Below are 24,101 nucleotides of genomic sequence, written 5' to 3' on the forward strand. Positions count from 1 at the left end.
CAGTAAGAAACAATTACAGTAAAATTAGGGAACAATGGTAAAAAAAAACAGCGTTTTAAGGAATTGGGTGGTTGGATTATGAATCCTTTTATGGATACCGCCTCCTGTTTGCGTCTGGCCACATCGCCTCATCAACATTACACTCAATGTCATCTTTTGAGAAGCAACAGGGAAATGATCACCTGATATCCAGTCTAAATCTCCTAATTATGGAGCGACTCAGGTTGGGCTGCACTCTCTGTCCAGGCTCCCTCATTTATTGGCCATGATCTATAACATGGTCCACTATAGTGTCCCTGTTGTATGTGTCTCTGTCTGTTGCCTTCTTTGTCCTCGTCCTCCTGTCGTTCTCTCTCCTCCTCTTTCCTTGACTTACCGTCTCAGAAAGGAGCTGAGCTCACCTGGGGACTATTTGTAGTTCTAAGGTTTAGACTGATTGTTATTTAATTAGTTTTTTTTTCAAGAAGTGTGTTGGAGAATTTCAAACACAGTGCAACGCATAAATCGTGCTTGTAGGGTTGGTGCTTTGGTTTAGGGTATAGTTACAAAAGTTAGAGGTTGTGATGTGGTCATAGCAGTCACTTTTAGTGTTTACAGTATTCGGCAAAAACTGTATTTGTACCAAAATGTGCAGTCTACTGTAAATCACAGCAAACAGGAGCTCATCTCTGACCCTTCTATAGCTAACTGCACAAAAGCCTTTTGAGTTTAGAAATTTGATTGGCACTGTGTTCTGTGTGAATACCATGAGAGAGAATTCAGGAAGAGTGTGCAAGATATAGAGAATTGTGTGTAGTGTTGTGAAAAATGTGTGTTTTGGAATGAAAATATGAGTCTAAGGCAGGAAATGTGTTTGGAGTTCAGCAGAATTGGTTAAGCAGTTGGTAAATTAGTTTCAGATTGTGCACATTGTGTCTGATGTTCCAAAAAATGTGTTTAAACAATTGTAAAAAACTGTAACATACATAGACATATTTTTGGTTGAATTACTCCTTTCTATCCTAATGCCCGGTTTACAGTCCTTTTTAATTACTATTTCCTACTACAGTACAAACACACACACAGCCACTTTCAGAGAACTGCAAGGAAGGAAAACAAATATGGACTTAAATACAGTTTATACAAAGGTACACCCATTTACTCTCATTTACTCGCGCACAAACTCAAACACCTACACACATTTTTCTCTGAATGACTGTAAGTGGGAGATGTAAACTCGAATCAGAGCCAGGCAGCCAGTCAAAGTGAAACTTTGCTCTCTGAGAACTTTGAAACAAAACGAGTCCTTCCCACTTTCAGGTGAGAAAAACAACATGGTGCAGCAAGCCACATCTTACTTATGCTTGATTTAACAGTCAGTGTAAAGATGTGGTTAAAGATACATAGCACCCATTGCACCTGATTACAAACAGACTGGGTTTAAGATTGGTACATTTTCAGTTCACATTTTTAAAACAGGATGTGAATTGAAGCAGACGATCAGAGATTTTCTTTTTTTAGTATTTTTTTTATATAGCAGAATAGATTTAATAATCTTCACAAATAATCTTTAAACTGGTTTAGAGAAAGTCCACTGTCTGAAATGATTGAACTAAACTTCATTTACGTAATAATGCTCAGCTTATTTCTATAGTTGACCATTATTGTAATTAAATAATTATGTTGGTTAAAATACCATTTTGGAACAGAAGCTGGGAACTACACCTAATGTGTATTAAGTGATATATGAAAAGTTTAATTTTAATTTGATACAATCGATTCATCTTAATTATCATAAAGAAAGAAAATATTTGGACAACGATATTGACCTCTCAGAGTAACGCAGGGATTTATAGTCCCAAAAAAAACCGCACGAAACACTGCATAGCTGTTCAAAAGATACAGTTTAACTTTATAATACAGAGAGGTGTCTGTAACCGCCAGCCTTGAGTCTGAATTAAACCTATGTGCGTGGTTGACAGTGAAGCTGGTGGTTTCTGTTGGTTTCTACCTCCCGCTGTAAAAGAGAAATTACACTGACTTACTTTGGATCAGTTCATCAGAATTGAGTATGGTTGTGGTTTTAGAGGAAATGTGGAGGTGTGTGTGTGTGTTCCTCAATATGCAAGCATCCATGTTTGTTCACCTTTTTGCCACAGTCTTTTTACACAGACAAACTGAGCCAGAGTCACATGTTGTTGACTGGTGCGAGTGAAAAGGGGCACTACACAGATATTTGGGCGCATGTGCACCCAAAACAGGTGCACTCTGGAGCTGGATTCTTTTAGGGCTGTACCTGACTCAGAATTTTCTCAGTCAAATTAGATATTTTTCCTCTCGTTTAAGCAAAACGATGGAAACAGAGTGGAGATCTTTCAAAAGTCTGTTTACAGTTGAAACAGGGATTTTAGACTTGGCTCACTAAAACCGGTGACAGCTGAAGAGAATGAGACAAAAAAATCGAAAAATCTACGTTGACTGCGGGGGTCCGACTGATGTACACACAGTACGGACAGGTAGCAGATCATTAGGAGATATTCACTGAATATTACAAAAAGTGATTTTAACAAACGTTCTCCAGAATTGCTGACTTGACCTTTAACCGTTATAATTTTAAAATCTATTTTCACTGACTACAGTCACCACAGAAATTAAATTAGTCATTATTAGTCATAAAATTAATATCAATCATAGGAATAATTCCTCTAAAATGAAAAGAGTTTGTTAATTTAATTAACATCATTTTCAGTAAAAAAGACCAGTCAAGTAAACTAAACATACATACATAAATAATTTCAGTAGTTGGTGAATGAGGTCCAGTTTTTACTTTACATTTGTATTGTAACATGATGGTGGAATGTGGTATGCCTGTGATTATTTATTAACATACAAAACTTGTGATCTACAATCTACAGGGGTCTAATGAAAACTGATTATACTCCTCAGATGTCAGAGTCTCAGTAAATTGTTCTGTTGCAGCAAGTTCACAGGGACGCACATCACACGGCATAGACTGATCAAATTCACTTTGCACATTTTTACTAAGATTGACAATTCATTAAAGAGGACCTATGATGCTTTTTGACTTTTATGACCTATACACGTTGTTATGATGATTCATAGTCATGCTTAACCATACTAAATTATCAAATAATGACTTACATGCATTTCGACGTATTCCCTGCTGACCGTCTGGGGTGTCTGTGCAGAGCACTAAACACTATTCTAGCCAGTCGAGAAGTCACGTCTTCAAAGCGGTCTACCCTTTCATAATTCGTGACGTCGCATAAAAATTTGTGACGTGACCACGCGGATGTTTCCATGTATGGTAATGCTGTCACTTCCCTGTTCGCGTCTGCCTCGCGCCCTTATAGGTCCATGCTCGCGCTTCCCGCCACTGAAAGTGTTCCGGAAGGAAGGTAACCAATCACAACGGAGTGGGGTTTGCAAGAGGGGGGGGAGGGTAGCGGAGATTGCCGAAGCACACACACTCAAGTGTTGACAGGAAGTGCTGGATCGCCAAAATAAGAGAAAGAGCTTCCCGAAAATCTACATAGTTTTTTGTGATGTGATTCGTGTCAGGTTGCTCTATAGCAGTGTAAAACAAGAAATTAAGACCAGAAAAGTAGTATAATAGGTCCTCTTTAAGGGATTCCATTTTCTTGTAGAGAATGCTTCATATCTCAGTCACTGTGCTGTGTCAACATTTTTCTAGGAAGTTATAAATATTCTTATCCTCTTGTTTATCCTTGTATAACCATGTTTCTGTTGTGAAATGTACCAACTTTTCTGTCCCTGTTGCTCCATCAGGGCCACGAGATGACCAGCATCGGGCTCCTTCTGGGTGTGTCTTCAGCCAAACTGGGCACCATGGACATGTCAATTACCCGCCTGCTTAGCATACACATTCCTGCTCTTCTCCCACCCACCTCCACTGAGCTGGACGTACCACACAATGTTCAGGTAAGACTGAGTGTGTGTACATTAATTTTTTTTTATTTTATTTATTATTATTCTTCCGGACAATTATCGTCCGAAGGGAAGCAGGAGAAGCCAAAGGCTTATCGGGTCCCGCCCCCACTGCCATAAGATTCAGATAAACAGATACACAGCTACTTAATGTCTACATAATAATATATCAGTGTATCACGTTAAGAAAAAATATAAATTATGCGCTGTGAAATTGCAGTATTGTAAGTTATAATATTCAAGTATATAAGTAATTACACGGCTATTAGTTTGTCTGTATGGATTATGTTTATCAAGATCACAATAAGCATTCAATTATCTCTCTGTTTGTTCTGCAGGTTGCTGCTGTAATTGGCATTGGGCTGGTGTACCAGGGAACAGGACACCGACACAATGCTGAAGTCTTGCTGTCTGAGATAGGTGTGTGGGTGGGTGTGTCTGTGTCTGTGTGTGCACATGCGTGCATGTGAAAGAAAGATAGCATAAACACAATAATAATTTTTAAAACATGACTTGGAATGGCTTTGTTTAAAATGGGGATTTTCCAACTTTGTAATCACAGATCCACTTCTTTATTTCACCTGGGTCAAACTGCACAGACACAATAAGAACTGCAACAGTAGATCCACTGGATTGACAGGAAAATCCAAAAATTGTTCCTTTTAAGCAACAATTCCAAACTTGTTCCATGTGAGGATTTGTTGTTTTTGTTTCTAATCTGTGATAGTCCAAGATATTCCGTTTCTGGTTTGTTGAATAAAACAAGAAATTTGAATTAATCTCATCGGGCCAGGGCAATATACTTTATAAAAAAATGTTATAATATTTTTTATAGACCAGTCAATCAATCAATTGCATCCTAACTAAATACATATCTCGAATCTGAGTCTTGATCCAGTCCTTAGTTTAAATTATATTTAAGCTCTGTTGGTCAACATTGAAAGCACTAGCCAGTGGCTGACCCTCTGTACGGGTTGTTCCACTAATGACCTTTTTAATCTATCCCTTTTCCTGCATTTTCTTGTCATGAAAGAAACGTTGTGTAATTATGTTCTTGGTGCTCCTGTGTGTGTGTGTGTGTGTGTGTGTGTGTGTGTGTGTGTGTGTGTGTGTGTGTGTGTGTGTGTGTGTGTGTGTGTGTGTGTGTGTGTGTGTGTGTGTGTGTTCTCTGTGTCTTTCAGGTCGACCTCCTGGTCCTGAGATGGAGTACTGCACAGACAGAGAGTCCTATTCACTTGCTGCTGGACTAGCCCTGGGCATGGTGTGTCTGGGCGTAAGTCACACACCCAAAAACACTCAGCTGGTCCAATAAATATTTGCAGAAGAAATCTTGATGTTGTTTCAACCTGCAAGAAGTTCTACCTGTGCCGGGTTTGTCCCATGAAAATGAATCTGGTGGTTTTAGGAAATCTGTCAGTCATAGAAAGTTAAATTAAGTTGTATTCTAATTTTTTTTTTCTTCATTTGTACGATTATATATTTTGTTAGTATTATTTTACTCTAATTTTGTCCCTGTATATTTCCTTATCAATGATACCGAATGGAAACTGCAAAGAGAAGCAACTATTTGCTCAGAAAACATGATTTTTACCATTGCTATTTTGGAATCTAGAAACATTTTCTGCCAATTAACTTCATTGTAGTTGTTCTTTTTTGGTTGCATTTTTCTATTTGGTCAGGTTTCCTCAGTAAGAAGAGGATTAATCTGTGTCTTTCCACTAAAATGTAGTATAGAAGATGGCTACGTTGATTTTGTTATGGGAGGGGAAGGGTGAATGGGGAAAAAGAAATTAAACTCAACTCCCTCCCAAGAATTTAACCCTTCATGTAAAGGTGTCACTTATCATGGTTATCTTTAACTTTATTGTCCCTGTGGGGAAATTTGGCTTGTGAATAGTGCATGATTGCTTCATAAAAACATCACAAGATCAAAAGAAACAGACATACCATACCATACACTTAGTGATTATTTTGGTTAATGTCCACTGAGAAAGAGCAACAACACAAGTTCTCACCAAGTACTGTATATAAGATATGCTCATGCAAGTTTACATTGACCTCCTGTCTCTGTCCCGTCTTTCCCGGCTGACCTCATCCCCAAACACTTGTCCCTTTGTTCCATACTCTCTACTGCTCCCTCCACTCCTGTTTTTTTCTTACCATTCTTTTTTCCTACACTTCCTCCTCCCATTCTTATTTCATGATGTCTTATCCTATTTCATATTCCCATTCTGCCTTCCCTTTTCCTGCTCATCCTCTCTCCCTACCTTGCCCCTTTCTCTCCATGCAGCATGGCAGTAACCTGATTGGAATGACTGACCTGAATGTCCCTGAGCAGCTGTATCAGTATATGGTGGGGGGCCACCGCAGAGCTCAGGCAGGGGCCAACAGGGAGAGACACAAGTCCCCCAGCTACCAAATCAAGGTGGATGGACAATAATTGTGTAATATAATATTGTACAATAATGTGTCTTATATAATGTGTTAGCAGGGCTGATTTTATCAGCTGACTCGGGGTATTTTTGTAAATTTTCGTAACGTTGTGGTTAGTTTGCCAAATACATAGTTTGCTGAATCCAAACATTGTCAATGTATGTTTCAGGAAGGGGACACTATAAATGTAGATGTGACGTGCCCAGGAGCCACGCTGGCCCTCGCCATGATCTACCTCAAGACCAACAACAGGTGAGAAAAGACAAAGAACTGATATATCCGTCCACCTTTTTAAGCATAGTACTAAACAGGAAAACTATGTATATATATTATAACGTCAAGCAGAACATCCTAACCCATTGAAAAATCTCATCCCTCTGTGAGTCCAGTTGGCACGTTATGCTACATAAAAACTTCTCCGCCTTGTAGCTTTCTGCTATTGGTCAAGAGGTTCCTGTCTCCTTGAAGGCTCATCTGAAGCCATCTGTCTATTGGTTAAGAGGGTGTTGAAGGAGGGTATTAACACCTCCTTTTCTCTTGCTGGTTCTGTCCACTAGGTCGATTGCTGATTGGCTGAAACCTCCAGACACTTGGTTCCTGCTAGATTTCATCAAGCCAGAATTTCTGCTACTGAGGGTTAGTGTGGCACTGTATTTGCGTGGTTGAGTGTGTGTTTGTGATAATTTCATCATTCAATAATCTGGTATACATGTCTCTCTCCTTTACAATTTTTCCTCTCAGACTCTTGCTCGGTGTATTATAATGTGGGATGAAATCCTCCCCAATACAGAGTGGGTCAAGAGTAACATACCCCAGGTGAGAAAATACAGATATAGACACACACACACACACACACACACACACACACACACACACACACACACACACACACACACACACACACACACACACACACACACACACACACACACAAACACACCATTATTGAGCAGACATATTTGGAGTGGGGATGCTGCAGACCTGGCAACAAGTCACTGTGACAAAAAAAACTTTTTAATTTCAGTTATTTTTTCACTGTTACTGGTTTATTCCTAATGCCTTCAAATAACTGGATGGGATTGAACAAGCAAAAACACTGGATGGAGAAATGGGCTTCACCTATTTCACAAGCAGAAAATTCACTGATGAATGTTTGAAAGGTCATCTACTTTACAAACAGCAATTCATTGTTTTTGCATTTAAAATAAGTTGGTACAATTATATGCAAATTTAAATGCTAGAAAAGTTCAAACAGCCAGTTACAAGACACATCAGTAATCAATAGGACTGTTTTCTGCATTTGTTTTCAGATTATTAGAGGGAGTTTTGACCCATCAGAGGACGTTAACATGGAGACTATGGTGTAAGTATTTGAACCAAAACCAAGTATTTAATTTATACATGATGGAAATTCTCAGGTAAAACTTGAATATTGTTCCTCTCCAGGGTAGTTAAGAGTACTCCATGATTCCTTAATGTCACCTTCCTCTGTAGTTATGATAGTGTAATAGTTATGTTCTATTATTGACCATTGTGACTTGTCATGTCATGTTATTTGTTTCTCTCAGCCAAGCCCAAGACTACATTACTGCCGGGGCCTGTTTGGCATTGGGCTTACGCTTCGCTGGCTCTGCCAACTCTGATGCCTTCGACTGCCTCTATGAATTTGCCATTACCTTCATGAAGAGCATGTCTTGTTCTGGTACAGCAGCTGTTGTAAGTGTTTGTATAAGTTTGTATATTTATGTTTAAATTTGAACTTACAACTTTGTCATAGTCAAGTCACAATGTTGTCATTGTGTTTTACCTCATCTATGTAATCTTTAGGTAATGATTTCTTATATTTCCCTTTTGCGCTTTCTTTCCATCTTCAAAATATGTGCTGGTTCCCCCAGCAGACAGGTTATTACAACCTTCAGACCGGTCTGTCGATGATTCTGCTGGCTATGTCCATGGTGATGGCTGGCACCGGGAAACTGAAGGTTTTGCAGCTCTGTCGGTTTTTCCACAAGAGAACTGGCGGCGAGATGAACTATGGCTTCCACATGTCTCATCACATGGCACTCGGCCTCCTCTTTCTGGGAGGGTGCAGGTGAGACAGCAGCACACACACACACACACACACACACACACACACACACACACACACACACACACACACACACACACACACACACAAACAATTCAAACGAGTAAATTCAGTAGTTTGGGGAACTATTTTCAGCTGCACATTGAAACAAATTTAGTGCATCAGTACTGTGTATGTGGGATTGACTCAAAATAAACTATCCTCCCAACCATTAAAATGTACCTGTAAGGAGACCTTAAGCAAGGTACCATTTGGAAGGCTGTTTCTAGGAAGAGTCAGGTACACCACGTACACAAATATGGTGTGTGGGTTAGCCACACAAGTACACACAAGTTTGTTTTGACTGGTGTGTTGTGCATAATGAATGACATTTGTACACACACACATGCACCCAAACCAGGTTCCTCCAGCTGCTGACCTAGGCATGTATAGTTTAACAATGACTTCCACTCTCTCATGAAATGTTCCACATGTTTCTCCACCAACAGCCATAATCAGATGAACCTTTGGATTGTATTCGGCTCACGTTGTATATTAGACCTGCAAGCTGAAAGCCCACGCAGCTGCAGAGACCCTTTTGAATGTCATCATGGCCATATTGCGTATTATCATGAAGGGGTTAAAACGTGGGTCCGGAGAGGTTAAAGTTCATGCTGGTGGTGAGCAGACTCCTGCCATGGAATTGTTAGATTTATTCATTGTCTCCCTCTGCTCGTCTATCATGAAGTCTATTATCCGTTTGCATTGGAAGTTTCTATTCACATCTGCTTTCAATGTGGTTCATTGTTATCACTACATCGTTGTCATTCATATTTTCTCATTCATATTCCCACTTTAAACTCATTACTACTAATCTCTATCGTGTGGTTATTTTTCTTTTCTTTCTCACCCTTCCTTCCTCCCTCCCTCCCTCCCTCTCTTTCTGTTGGCTCAGTTAGTTTCTCTTCCCATTTCTTCATAATTTTTTTGTAGCAGGAAACTGAAGTGAAAGTTATGTTTTTCCACCCAAAGCTGCACAAGTCATTTAGACTGATAGCTAAAACATACTGGTCTATATCAGCTTAAACCAAAGTCTGAGCCTGGCTTTGCATGTTTTTCCCATATTCACGTGGGTTTCTTGTGAGTGATCTGGTTTCCTCCAAAAACCAAAAACTAGCATGTGATGCATTTTGAACACTTCAGCAATTTGCCTTGACCAAAACCCTTGCCTCAGTACTGGATTGGGTCCCATTTCTCCTAAATAAGTTATTGTTTCTTAAAATATAGAGTCTCCACGAGGACTGACATAGTGTAACTTACTCTGCTTGGGTAATAGAAAATAATAGTAAAACAGTTCAAAGTTTTACCTTTTGCTGCACATACTGTAAGAGTATCTATCAGAAATGTAAAATGTTGAACCCAGCATAAAAGGAAGCAACTCAGAAGAACTGGTCGTAAGAAAGCATCCTTCTTTTAACGGCCAATCCTGTCAATTGTAGCAGTTTATACATTTTACACCTCTTTACAACTCTACATGTAGTGCGGTTGGTCACTGGAAGACACTCCCACATTTACGGCGCAGCTGAAACGGACAGGGCTCATTCAAGTGAATGAGAAAATGTGTTTTCTGAGTCTCTATTTAATTGTTGTTGTGAACTTGTGGGGAAGAGTGTTATGCTAAACGTGCCCCAAGCAGCCAATTAATTGAAGAGCAACATCTTTTACCTCAGTTGACCTTGAGTGCTCTCAGAAGTAACCTCCCATGTACATTTTAATGACTGCATTAGTGAAAGTACACTTTACTGTCAACTATTGTGCTTAAGAGGCTCTGCTGTAGCCTGTGATGACGTTAACTAGAATCACACCTGGTTGCACTAACAAAGAAGACAGGGTTTATAAAAGTGTGTTCTGATTTTCTTCTTTCACAACTCGTGCAATAATAACTGCAATTGTGATCATGAAGACTGTCATTTTGTGATTTTAATTCTCCTGTCCCACGTAGAACGGTGGTTTTTGATCATGGCTGTTGCAACATTGTGGCAGTTTTAGAGCAATGGTGAACGTTTAATGTTGTCTGTGTGTGTGTGTGTGTGTGTGTGTGTGTGTGTGTGTGTGAGAGAGAGATAGATTGAGTGGACTATTTTTTCAGTATCTGTAAGTGATGGTGTTTGATGTTGTCTTTTACTAGGTACACCCTGAGCACCTCCAATTCGGCCATTGCTGCTCTGCTGTGCGCCCTCTACCCCCACTTCCCTGCTCACAGTACTGACAACCGGTGAGACCCGCGCACACTCACACACACACTGTGTTTTTGTCGTTCAACAGAGAAATAATCAAGCTGATCAAATCGTGTTAGATACAGGAGAGTACGAGTTAACGTTTTATTCATAATTAACAAAATCAATGTTTTGAGACCCGTAGCTCTGAATCAGGATCTCCATGAATTAGATTAAGTTGTTTATTTAAAAATCATTACATTACAGCTTTTGCATCAGTGGTTCATGATGTCGAACCCCAACCCTGCTCACAGGCACGGACTGCACATTGTTGTAACACAAAATATCCAATGCAGCAGTGGTAAAAGAGGAGACTTCAGCACAAAGAGGATGAACAGCTGGACAACGTGTCTATCTTTATTGTGGTTCTGTGATCAAAAGCTGTGTGTTGATGTTGCTCTTGTTGCCACAGCTACCACCTGCAGGCCCTGCGGCACCTGGCTGTGCTGGCTGCAGAGCCACGCCTGCTGGTGCCCGTGGACGTGGATTCCCTGAAGCCCTGCTATGCCCTTTTAGAAGTCACCTATAAGGTAAATGCAACACGGTTGGTAAGGCTGACACAGGTGGCCACAAATGTATGGATGAAAGAGAAGGTCCCATTGCTCTTAAGCTGCCCTTTTCTTGAGTAAGGCATCTGTCCCAATACTGCTTTAGCTTAGAGGTATGATTTGGTTAGGGTTTTTTTACCTACAGATTGTATCACTGCATCATCATAGCTGAACATGGAGGTCAGACAGCATCTAAAATGATAAGCTGACATGCGTTGCTTTAACTCTGCGCTATCCTTTTACTCTTATCGGTTTAATGTTATATAATTAAAGGTGTCCGGAAACTCAAGAGTACAACTTGTACAATTATTCTGTCACATACCATGTTTCCTCACTCTCGTTCTCTATCTCTGTCACACGTACTTGTAAAATAGCTGCACTTCCTCTTGAAGAGCTGTTCTACATTTAAGCGCACACGGACAAGCTAACACAAAAAAGTAGTTCACAATGTGCTGGTTTCAGTTCATTGAAAAAAAAGTAAATGTCCACCACACCAGCCCTATATCTTTTTTGTCAGCTGGACAGCGTCAGTTTAGACACTTATTTATATGTTTACACACTTGGTCACATCATTCAGCCAAGGCCAGCTCTATAAAGCATCCACATTTTTGTGTTAATATTACCAGATTAATGTTAACATCAAAGTTCAAATCTTTCCAGATTTATGTTAACATTAATCTGGGCCTCTTTGCATTGTATACCCAACCTCCAGTTTTGATAAAAAAAAAATCAGGCAATATGGCCAAATGCAACCCTGACTTGCATTTTAGAAAAAACGTGCTACTCTATTTTCTTTTGTTCATTTTGTCACTATCTAGTACCTCTTACGTTCCACCTTTACTAGTAACCAAACCCATTCATCTTGTAGTTTAGCTAACTGTCTACCTTCAACCTAGTAAAGGATACAACATTTTTACACAAAATGATTGATCATATAGTAGTTTTGACACATTCAGTGGAGCAGTCCACATTGGTTTTGACTTCCGTAGTTGCACAAACTTGCACAATACTTAATTGTGTCCAATCATGTTGGCCACAGTTCTGTGCTTTGGATCATATTACGAGCAGGAAGCGGAGAAAGCTAGTCCTGATGCCCCACTTCGCCTGAAAAACACAAACAAGTTTTTAAAATAAACAACCATTCATTATACTTTTTAACCAAAGAAAGTTATGATTGTATGAGAATAACTGTAGAGGCTTTTCTTGTGCTTCATATTTAGTCAGCTATAGTTTTCCTCCCATCTCTCCTGGAGTGCTCCGGTATTCTCAAAAAAGTACATTTGGACATCCACCATTGTTGCAATACTGTAGTGGTTTCTCTACAGATGCAGTAAATAGCTCCTGAATTACAGGAGCAGTCATTAACAAATCTCCCTCTGTGAGGTTGTTGTTGCTGCTCTATATAAAAGTGGCCATTTAAGAAGTTTTGCTTTGTTCTCCAGTTTTTCTGCTTTCCTGTAACTTTGTGGTAGCTTTGTTTTTCGGTTTAGTTTTGTAAATGTGAAGCCTTACTGATGTTGTAAGGAGTAATCTAAAAGTGATCTTTAGAGTTTTCAGTAATAAGATGGTCTATTGTGGTTCTGTCCTAAAGCAGAACGCGTGACCTGTAATTATTCACGTCCAATGGGAGTATAGGTGGTGGAGTTTATAAACACAAGATGTCAGTTTTGTCCTTACTTGTGTCAGTATGGGTTGATGTACGTCACCTTTTATGTATTTTGTGCATTTTATTGTATAAGACGGATGACAGAAAAAGAGAAAAAGAGATATGCAACAAAGGTTTTCGGATAGTCTCAGACACTTGGGTGTTACAGGCCACCCCACTACAGTGGATTTAAGCTCTTATTTTAGTTTTCCCACATTTGGAGTATGGTAGAAGGTTAAAGATAAAGGCTGATGATGTCCACAGTGAGCACCACCTCTCTGACAGCATTCCTCACTTCAATTTAATTCACAGCACAAAGCACAGCTTGACACTGTGACATCCTCAGTCATTGCGTCATGCCTCGTGTGAGAGAAACGCCAATACTCAGACCTCAAAATATTTTAATATAATTATGTAGGGGAGGCTCATGGTGTAGTGGTAAAAGTGCCCCCTAATAGAGGATCAGTCCTCAGAAACAGCAGACCATGGGTTTTGAATCCGGCCTATGGTCGTTCTCTGCATGTCATTCCACTCTCCTGTCTAATAAAAGCATAAAATGTCCCAAAAAAGGATTACTAAGAATGATGTAAACATTTGGGAACTGGCATTTTTTGGGTGTTCTACTATTCTGTATTGTTACGTATTTGTACAATTATGGGTGAGTACAGTAAGCTGTTTCATTACTACATGTCCAGTGCTCAAGAGTATTGCGCATATAGCAATGTAGCATGTCTTGAAACTGAATATCAGTGCACTTTGATGTGTGTGAAACTATGCATACATGTCATTTTGTTCCTGTGTATGAAGTAATGATGGCATTTCCTGTTGTTTTAGGAGACCAAGTGGTACGATGAGACGACAGTGGAATTGATGGCCCCTACCATGCTTCCTGAGCTGCACCTTCTCAAACGGGTAAAACCTGACACTTCATTGTCTCCGGTTTATAGCCCAGTGGAAATACTGTTCAGTGTAGCTCCCTCACTGCTGAGGTGATGTAGGTGTAGACAATAACCCTAATATTTTAATACTTTATTTTTTATTTTTTTTATTGCAGGTAAAAGTTAAGGGACCACGATACTGGGAACTGTCGGTCGACCTCAGCAAAGAAACACAGCATCTAAAGTTAGTATAGAGGGAACATAAGGATACGCGTCATCTGTTAAGAACTTAAACAGAGTTTCAACAGGCAGTCACTCAAATGACAGAACTAAATACACAGTGTGATCTCATGTATTGATTTGGTTGATTGATTAAGTGGACAATATGGCTGTATATTTCCCTTAAGGTCCATCCTGTCCAGAGATGGAGTGTTGTATGTAAAACTACGGGCAGGTCAGCTTCCTTACAAAGATGACCCACAAGGCTGGAAGAGCCTGCTGTCCTCCACAGTCAACCACCGCAAGTCTGGAGTCAGGTCCTTCAAGGTAAACGCTAAAGTCACCAACTATGCATACTTCGAGAGTATGCACATACTTTGTTTTTCTTTGAAAAATTAAAGTACAATAGAAATTTCAGTAGCAATTCATTATTGAAAATTATGTATAATAATTACAGTAGCATCAAGGTGTTTGATTTATTATCCGTTAATGCTCAAGACATTCTGAAAAGAGGTGCTTAAAGTCAGACTCAAGAATTTAGGGAAAAACCTTGAGGGAAAAAAGGACTGTAAGACATTGAAAAAGTCAATGTTGTGTTAAAAATGTCACAAACTAGAAGTAATGTTTGCTTCATTATTCATGAATATAGTATCATATATCATTTTTATATACTGTTGGTATAGAAATTGATGTCTATGCTTTTTTCCACAATGGGATTCCAGCTGATGGTTGAACAGCCAAAACCTGACATTAACTGTGTATGCTTTAAATCATGGAAACATTTTCCGCCTTTAAAGTCCATCTCTGTTGGAAACATCTTGACATGATGACAAAACAGACCCAACATCAAATCAAAATGCCCTTTGTTGTCATTTCCTTTTAATAATGGTGTATGAAACCAGGCAACACGTTTATAAAAGCAAGTCTGCATCAAAACCACAACGCTATAAATAGAAGTGCAATTTAATTGACTTCCCCCCCAGTTGCCGGTTGTGTCCAGTCTGCGCAGGTTGTCACTACCGGTTTAGCATGCAGCTGTTTGGTTGACAAACTATTTCTGGGTCTCTGTTGGCCTCAGTGTCCGCTGTCAATACACCTGTGAGTCCTGAGTACATAAAAAGAAAGATAAAGATAAAACTTTTTTATTTCACTTGTCCTCACTTTCCCTACACCTTTTCATATTTCCTTCCTTTTATTCTTCCCTTGACCTTATCTCCTTTGCTTCCATTCATCCTTCTGAATTTGAAAAAATATATATATCCTTAGGCTTTCTTTTTTTGAAATATAATATTACCTTATGTGTTGGTGTATGCGAAATCCTCTTAACATTTCCTCATGTGATTCTGCAGCCTGACGCCATATCCACGTTCACCTCCGAGCCTGCCCTGGTCTCCTTTGCTGAGTTCTTCTGTAAAACATCTGAAGGAATGAAACATGTGAGTATGGTCACTCTGAAGACAAGTGTGCATGTGGCAGCCATTTTACTGTCGAGAGAAAGCCTGTGGCTGATTTCACTCATCAAAAGAATTGTGAGTCTATATAAGCGGGCTATGTATTAAAGCTAACAATTGTTTGCTTACTTTATGTGACATTGACACCATGCAGATGTGTAAATCTCTTCTTTGTAAATACTTTTACTCATGCCATGTTATGCGTTAAAAAGTTTACAGCTGGTTCACCTGGCTCATGGTTACTCTTTCTAGAAATAGATTTGAGTTTATGGACCTGAAAACACTGAGGAGTTTGGTCTTTTTTTTCAGCAAGCCTATGAGTATAAGGGAATTTGACTTTGTGGATACTGTGTGTCTTATAGCCTGATTCACACATTCATTGTATAAGAGGGTACAGTTCAGTGTTGTTGTAGTGGAAACAAAACTATTATCCCTTTTTAATAACATCAGGAAACCAGGAAGGAGACAAAGTTGTAGTTCCTTGAAGTGCTCTGGCTTTAATAGAGGAATGTCATTAAATGTTTTTCAGAGCCACAATGGAAACCGAACACTAATTCACACTTTGCTCGCCATAAGTTTTGAGTTAGTGTGGGGTTGATTTGGCCGTCTTTGCAGAAATTCTTTGCTCTGTTGAAACCTGGCTCCAAACTCTCCCGTTCCCAGTCATCTGGTTTAGCGGGGAAAACACCCAGACATGTTTGTTGTTTTGGTCTAAAAACAAAATAAACTCATTTTCATGCACCCTGCATTTCTACTTATATTCTGTGTATCCTGAATCAGGTCTTCTTTAGGATTGAGTGTTTATAAAAATCCTCATATCTAGTCACAAATATGTGTGCCTAGGAATGTTTTGGATGTTAAATATAGACTCAACTCAGGAAACTGGCAGCACAAATAATCAAAAGAAAGAGGTGTTGGTATGCCTACTCTTTCCTCACTAAACTCCTCATATATACAACAGGAATAATATTCTAGTCTCTAATTGCCAGGAAGAATGCATGCACCATATTTGATAACTCTCAAGCCTGTTCTCATGTGCCAGCTCCAAATAAATCACCTTTTCTGAAAAAAATTTAAAACATCAATATGCACAATGAATTTTTTTTGTAAACGATGAATTAAAAGCAAATAGTATTGACTTGACTTTCTGTCTGTGTTGTATATAGCCTGGCTCTGCCCGCCTACCTAGTTTCGCTCAAATTTTATTTTCCCTTCAGTAGTCAGTCTGGGTCTGCAGTATATTCATGCGTTCCTGCTCAAACAGATTTCTACCGGTCTAATCAGCGAAAACAGAGGGAGTGGCTGAGAACGATGACGTCGATGTTGTGCACCAGTTTCAGTTGTAGTCACTGGAAGACAATGGATAAGGATATGAGAGAAGCTATTCAGTCTGTTGTGGCATCGCTGCCGAATATCGATAAATTAAAGCCGGAGCAAGAACAAGCTTTGCTGAGTTTCGTTGGTTTCCGGCCGGTCCGGCGCAAAACATACGTCACGACCAAACGCTATGCGATTGGTTATGGCAGCAACAGACACCCGCCTCCAAGTGAGTGAACGTTTGTCAATTGAGCAGTTCCAGACCTTCTGTACAAATGAAATGAAGTATGATGGTCTGGTAGAACCAGGCTAGGTTTTAGATGTTTATGTAACAGATTATATTAAATTAACTGAAAGCTTTAAATATGTGTCTGGATTAACAAACAGGTTTCCAAGGTTCAACAATGTCTGTGGTCTAGATAGAAATATTCTGAAAAAGACCTTAAACGGTGACTGTGACCCCTTCACAGTTCACTTTCATATTAACAGGGAGCACTGGTCAGCCTTTGAAAACAGTTGTCTTTATAGCTTGGACACAAACTTTGGCAGAAACCTTATGTTCATGAGGGATCTCATTGCTCATAGTTGGAGGCTGATAATTAAAAAGAGAGGTTTCAGGTCCTTTTTAATTGTATCACACTTAAGAGCGGGCACTTCATGTTGCTGTGCAGCTTTTCTCAGCTTTGAACACGAGGTAACTTTATATGTCACACACAGGATGTTTTAAAGAGTTCAAGTAGATTGTAAGGTTTTGTCGTGACCGATTCTCAATCTGCTTATTATTCACTTGACCTGTTTTCAGTAAAGAGGCTGCTTATTCACAGCGTCAGGTTTATTTAATGGAATTCACAGAGGTCCCTTATTTTAGATGGCACAGAAAGGAAAATCAGTTATTATCAGTTGTTATCAGTTATTTTGCGGTGTGATGTTCTGTAATTGAATGTGTCCTTTAACTTTCCACACCTTCCAAGCCATTTGAAAGGCATTCATTTTCAACCTTTTTTAAAAGCACAAAAGTACATGTATTAAGTGATACATATAAAAATGGAATCAGGATGCAAATGTGTGGATTTATCATGCATCTGACTCACATTATGATTATGGAAACTGAAATAGAAAAGTGCCTTTTTATGTTTTTGTATATTTGAGCTCATGGACACTCACTCACTCACTCACTCACTCACTCACTCACTCACTCACTCACTCACTCACTCACTCACTCACTCACTCACTCACTCACTCACTCACTCACTCACTCACTCACTCACTCACTCACTCACTCACTCACTCACTCACTCACTCACTCACTCACTCACTCACTCACTCACTCACTCACTCACTCACTCACTCACTCACTCACTCACTCACTCACTCTGTGTTGTGTTTGCAGAGAGAGGATACTCTAGCGTTGTTCTCAGCAATGCTGTATGAATGTGTGACGCAGGAATGTCCAGAGATGCTACCCACGTATATTGCTATCGAGCAGGTAACACACACACACACACACACCCCTACACACACACACCTACACCTGAACATTATAGAGGATATTTTGCTTTTCCTATACATGTTGGGGTAACTGTGGGTTGCAGAGGAGATGACTCAAACGCCTCTCAAATATCTACATAGCTTACTACCGACCTGCACGTAAAACAAGCTGATTGGTTGATCAAGCCTTTACTTGGTACATTTTCTCCTTCAGAGTGTGGGCGTCGTTTCATTTCATCATAATGCTGCCACAAATGATCTTTGAGCCCAGCACAGGAAACTAAATTCCTCTTCAAAGCATTAAGTGGGTTGGCTGTTGCACAAAGGAAATGTATTCCCGATTCATAATTTCCTCTTGAATAGTGTTTTGGTTCTTATAAATTTTACCCTGCCGTACACATGTTTCATTGTCAGTGTCAGTCTGTCAATCAAATATGACGGAACTCTGTGTGTAAAGTTTAAAAATATCCATTAACAGATACACCAATAGATCACAGCCTAAATCACTGGCAGAGATGGAGATCCTTCCTTCCTATGTTAAAGGTATGTGAGCTGTGTTGTTGCCCGTGTCTCTCAGGTGGTGGGTGCCCTGCGTCGAGGTGACCTGCTGCAGACCTTCCCCCTGTGGCAGATGCGTCTGGTGGTGGAGTTGTGGGACAGCAGGGTGCTGCGTGCCGGCCCCGCTAACCGTCACGACGCCCTGCTCACCTCCGAGTTCCTGCCCGTCATGAAGAACATGGTGGACGTGGCCCTGGACAGCTGGCTCAAAGGTGAGGAGGAGGGGCTAGAGAGAGAGGGAGGGTGGCTGAATGGATGGATGGATGGATGGCTGGATGGATGTATGGATGGAGGCGGATCAGTTTGGACCGATAGATTTTGCTTTAATGACTTTTACTTACTTTACTATTCTGTGATTTTGACGTAGCGTAGCGGTTTATGTGAGTCTTTTTATTAAGTAAATCAAATATAAAATATTCTATGGCTACACCTCCTGCACCAATGCTGATCGTCTTGTTTTTACTGATTGTGAAATGTTCAACAAATTAATAAATTAAAATCATGAAAAGGATTTTCATGTATACATTTTGACAGTACATATGCATTGCACTTAAACTGAGATGACGCTGTTAATTTCTGGATTAGTCATTCAATTGAAAAATTATATTTTTTAAGTTTGTATTGACCAACTGATTAATAATAAAAAAAAATTATTAATTGATATTGATTTGCAGCACTAGATTGAACGAAATAAATATGCGTCTGCAGAGGTTTGAATGATTAGAATGTATTGGCCCTTTCAGATAGCACTCCTCTAAAGCGTTTTAAAAACTAAAAATAACATGCTTGGCACGATTGGTCAGCCGTCAGCTGCACAAACCGACACGTAACCTCCAAAGGGCCAGGCAACCACCAGCTATGAGAGCGTCTGACGTCCTGCTACACCACCGATCCTAGACCATTACTGCCGAGGTCCGGGATCGGAAAAACAGGCCGAAACGTGCCGGTTAATGGTGGAAATAAATCGCTCGCTAAAATCTCAAAAGTGCGTCAAATAAATAAAATGCTATGCTGAATGTTGTGCCTTGTGTTTTAATCTTAAACAGCAGCGTACTACTTGCATACCCTACATATTTAATACTTAGGCTAACATTTTAGAAGAGATGAATGAATGCAGCCCCCGTGCTGCAGAGTCCCCCCAGCTGCTCCAAGTCGGAGACAACTGCCCTTATACAGTCCCATGCAGCGCTCCAAAGTGGCCCGTGTGCGCACTATTGAATCAGCGCTTCTCAGTTGTTCACCATAAGCTGAATATTTTTGAGTGATTAATATGTTTATCTCGGTCTGAGCAAACACTGCATTAGTATTATCTACTAACAATTGTCCAACAAAGTCATTGAATACATGGCACAGCCAGCACTGCAAGTCCATGCTGTTTTCAAAGTTGCGTACACGATGTGAGAGCTGGCGTGGGATTTGAGCGCACCCTACGCTCACGTCCAAATTGATAAATGCTGAGGTATTCTGTTGAAATGTGCGTACACCCACTTTTCTGGTCTACGCACGGTTGATAAATGAGGCCCAATGCAACTGAATCGAGAGCAGCCAGTGTTTTTGATATTAAGACTAGTATAGTGATAGTCCTAATAATTCATAGTAATTACAACTCAATACAGCCTGTTGACCTTTTATACACCTGTTTAGTGATGCACTGGTGATGTGAACTATAAATCAGAACCTGCCCTAAAAGTTGTACACATCATGACTGCTGTTATTCCCCCCTATAAGGTATAAATCAAGCTATAAGGGAGTGTTGTGAGTCATTTGGGACACAGAATTAACAGTATATGACCATAAACATATGACCATGAATGAACCAGTAACCATTGCACTCTAATCTTTTGTCCCGCTTTCCAAAACCTGGACGATAAACAAGCCGGACATTAGCTCATCATTTAAATGTGAATCACACATTTGATTGAAGGATAAAAACTATATACTGTTATATGTGTATACTCGCCCCCCAAAAAACAATAACAAACAGTTCTTTATATAATACATTTGTACTTGACTACTTGAGACAAAATGGTAATCTTCTTGACTTTGTTTAGCAGCAGTGTCACTGGTTTTGTATGTCACAGGCTGGATGTGTTTCATCTTGTTCCTGTTAAGGGTGTAGCACAATAATGTCATAGTTTGAAAGTTAAACAGACTGTGTATACACTCAAACAAAAACACATTCCTAGCATGCACACACACACACACACATGCGTGCACACGATCACACTCACACTCTCTGGCAGTAATAAATACAGTGCCAGGCGTGGGAAACAGGTGAAGTGGTTTGGCTTAACGGAGATCATATGAACAGTTCAAACATGCCTTAACTTTCATGATTCGTGAAGCCTCTTGTCTGTGGGAGACGTTTCAAAGGAAAATGACTTGACCTCAACTATCAGGAATGCTGCTCTCCTCTGGAACTGGCCATGGATGAACTATGTGTCTAGGCATCTTTGTTACTTTTTATGATTGTTGTTTCTACTCTCAGTGCCTTCAGTCTTTCTCAGACGTCAGTGCTGCTATGATGTTGTGCCTGAAGGACACTGACAAATATCTGAAATATAACTTAAGTCATGGGGGGATTCATGGAATTTCATGAATTACTGTTACTATTAGTATACTATGGACAGGGAACATTATTGATTAGAAGAAGAAATGTAGCAGCATGTGGTTTACATTGTATAAAGAGGTTTTAGGCCAAGTATAATGCATATCAGACATTGGGTCTCATGCAAGAACCTTTACTTCTAAAACTCCCACACCTTTTTTTCTGTGAGGTTTTCCTGTTCTCACTTTTAAAATCCTTACCAAAGTTGTTTATACTCTTGGTGCAACAAAGGATGAAACTGGACAACAACCTGCTTGAGAGGCAGCTGACTTAAATAATTAGTTTGAATTGGTCTTTTATAAAGAGAATGTGGTTTGCATGTGTTGTCCAGTAAAAGTAATATTTTTACTTTAGACAGACAGCTGTTTGTACACCTTGTGTTCCTTTTCTCACCTAGATCACAGCTCAGTATTGAGGTCCTACATAAGGGGCGAGTCCCTCCCTAAGGACGCCCAGCCCATCACGTTGGCCTGCTTCCTGGTGTACCGCTCCATCCCCTGCCTCAGGAACACACACACTCAGCTGGAGGGTAAGGAAAACATGTTCACTCTTAACTAGACAACCTGTGTGCACATAATGTGTATTTGTATGTGAACACACAGTGCACTGTTCACACACATCAGCAGGAATATAACTCCCCTATGCAGCTTTGAAATATTACTCAGTGGTGGTAACTAATTGAATTTGTCTTGTCCCCTTCCAAAAAGTATGTGTCTAACTTGGGCTCCTCGTCGCAGGTTTCAGATGTCTTCTTTCCTACACCAATAATCATCTCAAACCTTTAGTTTAGGCTGTGTATTGATACCAGATATTTTTTTCAGCGTACAGACATGTAGCAGATTGTGAGGAGATATTCTCTGATTTTGCCTGCAAGCTTTCTCCAAAATAGCTGACTATTTTAATTCTCATCCACATTATTCAATCCCTTCATATGGAACTACTGCAAGCTACCAGGTAAAATAGTTCTTGTGACAGGTGATGTAGGACTAGTCTGACGCTCTATCCTCTCTCCATGCAGGCTGCAGCTCACTGGGTGATCTTCTGGTGCGTAGCAGCGGGTTGGGCATCCCTCTCAGAGACCTGCTCAGACTGGCACCCGTCCTGCTGGGCTCCGGACCCCTTACACTGCAGGGATTCCCTCTGCATGCCTTTTGATCCTGATGCTCCGTACTAGTCAACTGGCTAGTACCATCTCTCATAGATGCAGTTCATAGCCTTACGTTCCCAATGCGAGCACAGGTAGAACAGACAACCCTTAACCCCTTCTTACCTGTAACTCCTGCGGGTGTGAGCAGCAAGTGGGACACATTGTGACCACTGTAGGTCTTGTGTCTTACTGCATCACAGCTTTGTGACTTCCCTGCCTCTGAGAAGAACTGGATGATACAAACTTTTCCTCTCAGTCACTAGAAAATGGGATAACTAGTATTATGATTTTGTAATATAATATTTGTATTTACTTTTTTTACAACATAAAGTTAGGTTGCATTAATGATGAAGTACATGTGCCATTTTTTGTGGTTGACTTTTTCGATGGGTTACCACTTTTACCAACTCTTCTTCACCTTCAAACAATGACAGAAAGGACTGGTTGTTACAAGATGAAAGGATTCAGACATATTCACACCATTGTCTATATTGCTTGCGAGGGCTCTCCTGAGTTCAGGCTACTTTGTTGTGACGACGAGAAGACAAAGGCAAGACAATAAACCAAAAAGTACTTGCATACTTCATGAATACTGTGGTTTATTGTGTATCTTGATATTTAGTAAGTCCACCACTACACAAAAAAAAATTATGGCAAGAGTGCATTTCCAATGTATTTTATGTTTCTATTAAAGACCAGCTGAGGTTGCTAGTCAATAACCCAATGGGATATACCTGTATAAATAAAGGTTAAAAAACAAAACAAAAAAAAAACCCCACTAAATGAAAAGAGCTCTAATGCTCTATTTTTTTGTTTTCTCATTAACTAAACCTGTCAGCTTTTATACAGAGTTGTCCGCGATGTCTTTTTTACTTAACACACATCCTTTGTGTAGCCAGTGTTACATCCCTTTGGTCAAGATAAAGGTATTTTAGAAATGTCGAGGATAAAACCAAGCTGTGGGTTTGTTTTTCAGGGAGTTTCCCACATGAATCGAGTCCCCTAATCTTCCAGGGGTATTTTTCTTATAAATGTCTTCCACGCGTAAAGCTGGACTTAATCAACTTCTGCTCTCAGTGGGAACAAGTTGCCTTTTGGCTTTACTTATTTGTTTTTGTTTGTTACACTTATAAGTTAATTAAAAAACTAATTATACCTTTATAATCATTTACATCTCTGAAACTGGTTCTTGAATGACTTGTGACCAGGCTGAATTTGATTTAGATACGAGTTCATAAAAACAATCATACAATTGAATGGATGAAATCAGACAGAACTAACAAAAAAGGTTTTAGGGAGAACTTTATAACTATATTTGTCCTCACATGAGACAGAACATTTCAATACAGCAGGCCAACACTGAATTGGAAACCATTCATAGATTAAGATTCAACTAAGATTAAACTAAATCATGGGCAACCGTGGCTCAGGTGGTTAAGCGGGTTGGCCAATGATCCAAGGGTTGGCGTTTCGATCCCCGCTCTGCCATCAGTGTCATGGTTGTTGAGTCCTCGGGC

At 39.9% G+C, this 24,101-nt stretch overlaps 1 protein-coding gene across 2 annotated transcripts in view; it reads left to right on the plus strand.

Moving 5' to 3' along the window:
- anapc1 (anaphase promoting complex subunit 1) overlaps positions 1-23,083 on the plus strand; it is a 54,357-nt gene extending 31,274 nt beyond the window's left edge. The window contains exons 34-53 of one of the 2 annotated variants that reach the window (XM_080036213.1): positions 3,790-3,942; positions 4,287-4,368; positions 5,130-5,221; positions 6,239-6,373; positions 6,551-6,633; positions 6,939-7,017; positions 7,123-7,197; positions 7,692-7,744; positions 7,950-8,097; positions 8,277-8,473; positions 10,638-10,724; positions 11,138-11,255; positions 13,753-13,830; positions 13,973-14,040; positions 14,204-14,342; positions 15,365-15,451; positions 18,174-18,269; positions 18,849-19,041; positions 21,835-21,966; positions 22,456-23,083. In XM_080036213.1, the coding sequence (XP_079892339.1) occupies positions 3,790-3,942; positions 4,287-4,368; positions 5,130-5,221; positions 6,239-6,373; positions 6,551-6,633; positions 6,939-7,017; positions 7,123-7,197; positions 7,692-7,744; positions 7,950-8,097; positions 8,277-8,473; positions 10,638-10,724; positions 11,138-11,255; positions 13,753-13,830; positions 13,973-14,040; positions 14,204-14,342; positions 15,365-15,451; positions 18,174-18,269; positions 18,849-19,041; positions 21,835-21,966; positions 22,456-22,592 (2,232 nt within the window). In that variant the 3' untranslated portion in view covers positions 22,593-23,083. The remainder of the gene's footprint in view (positions 1-3,789; positions 3,943-4,286; positions 4,369-5,129; positions 5,222-6,238; positions 6,374-6,550; positions 6,634-6,938; positions 7,018-7,122; positions 7,198-7,691; positions 7,745-7,949; positions 8,098-8,276; positions 8,474-10,637; positions 10,725-11,137; positions 11,256-13,752; positions 13,831-13,972; positions 14,041-14,203; positions 14,343-15,364; positions 15,452-18,173; positions 18,270-18,848; positions 19,042-21,834; positions 21,967-22,455) is intronic. The other variant, XM_080036214.1, reaches the window with a different exon arrangement.
- Positions 23,084-24,101: the final 1,018 nt, after the last annotated feature.

The sequence above is a fragment of the Ammodytes marinus genome, assembly GCF_949987685.1.
Source record: "Ammodytes marinus genome assembly, chromosome: 11".
Lineage (NCBI taxonomy): Eukaryota > Metazoa > Chordata > Actinopteri > Uranoscopiformes > Ammodytidae > Ammodytes > Ammodytes marinus.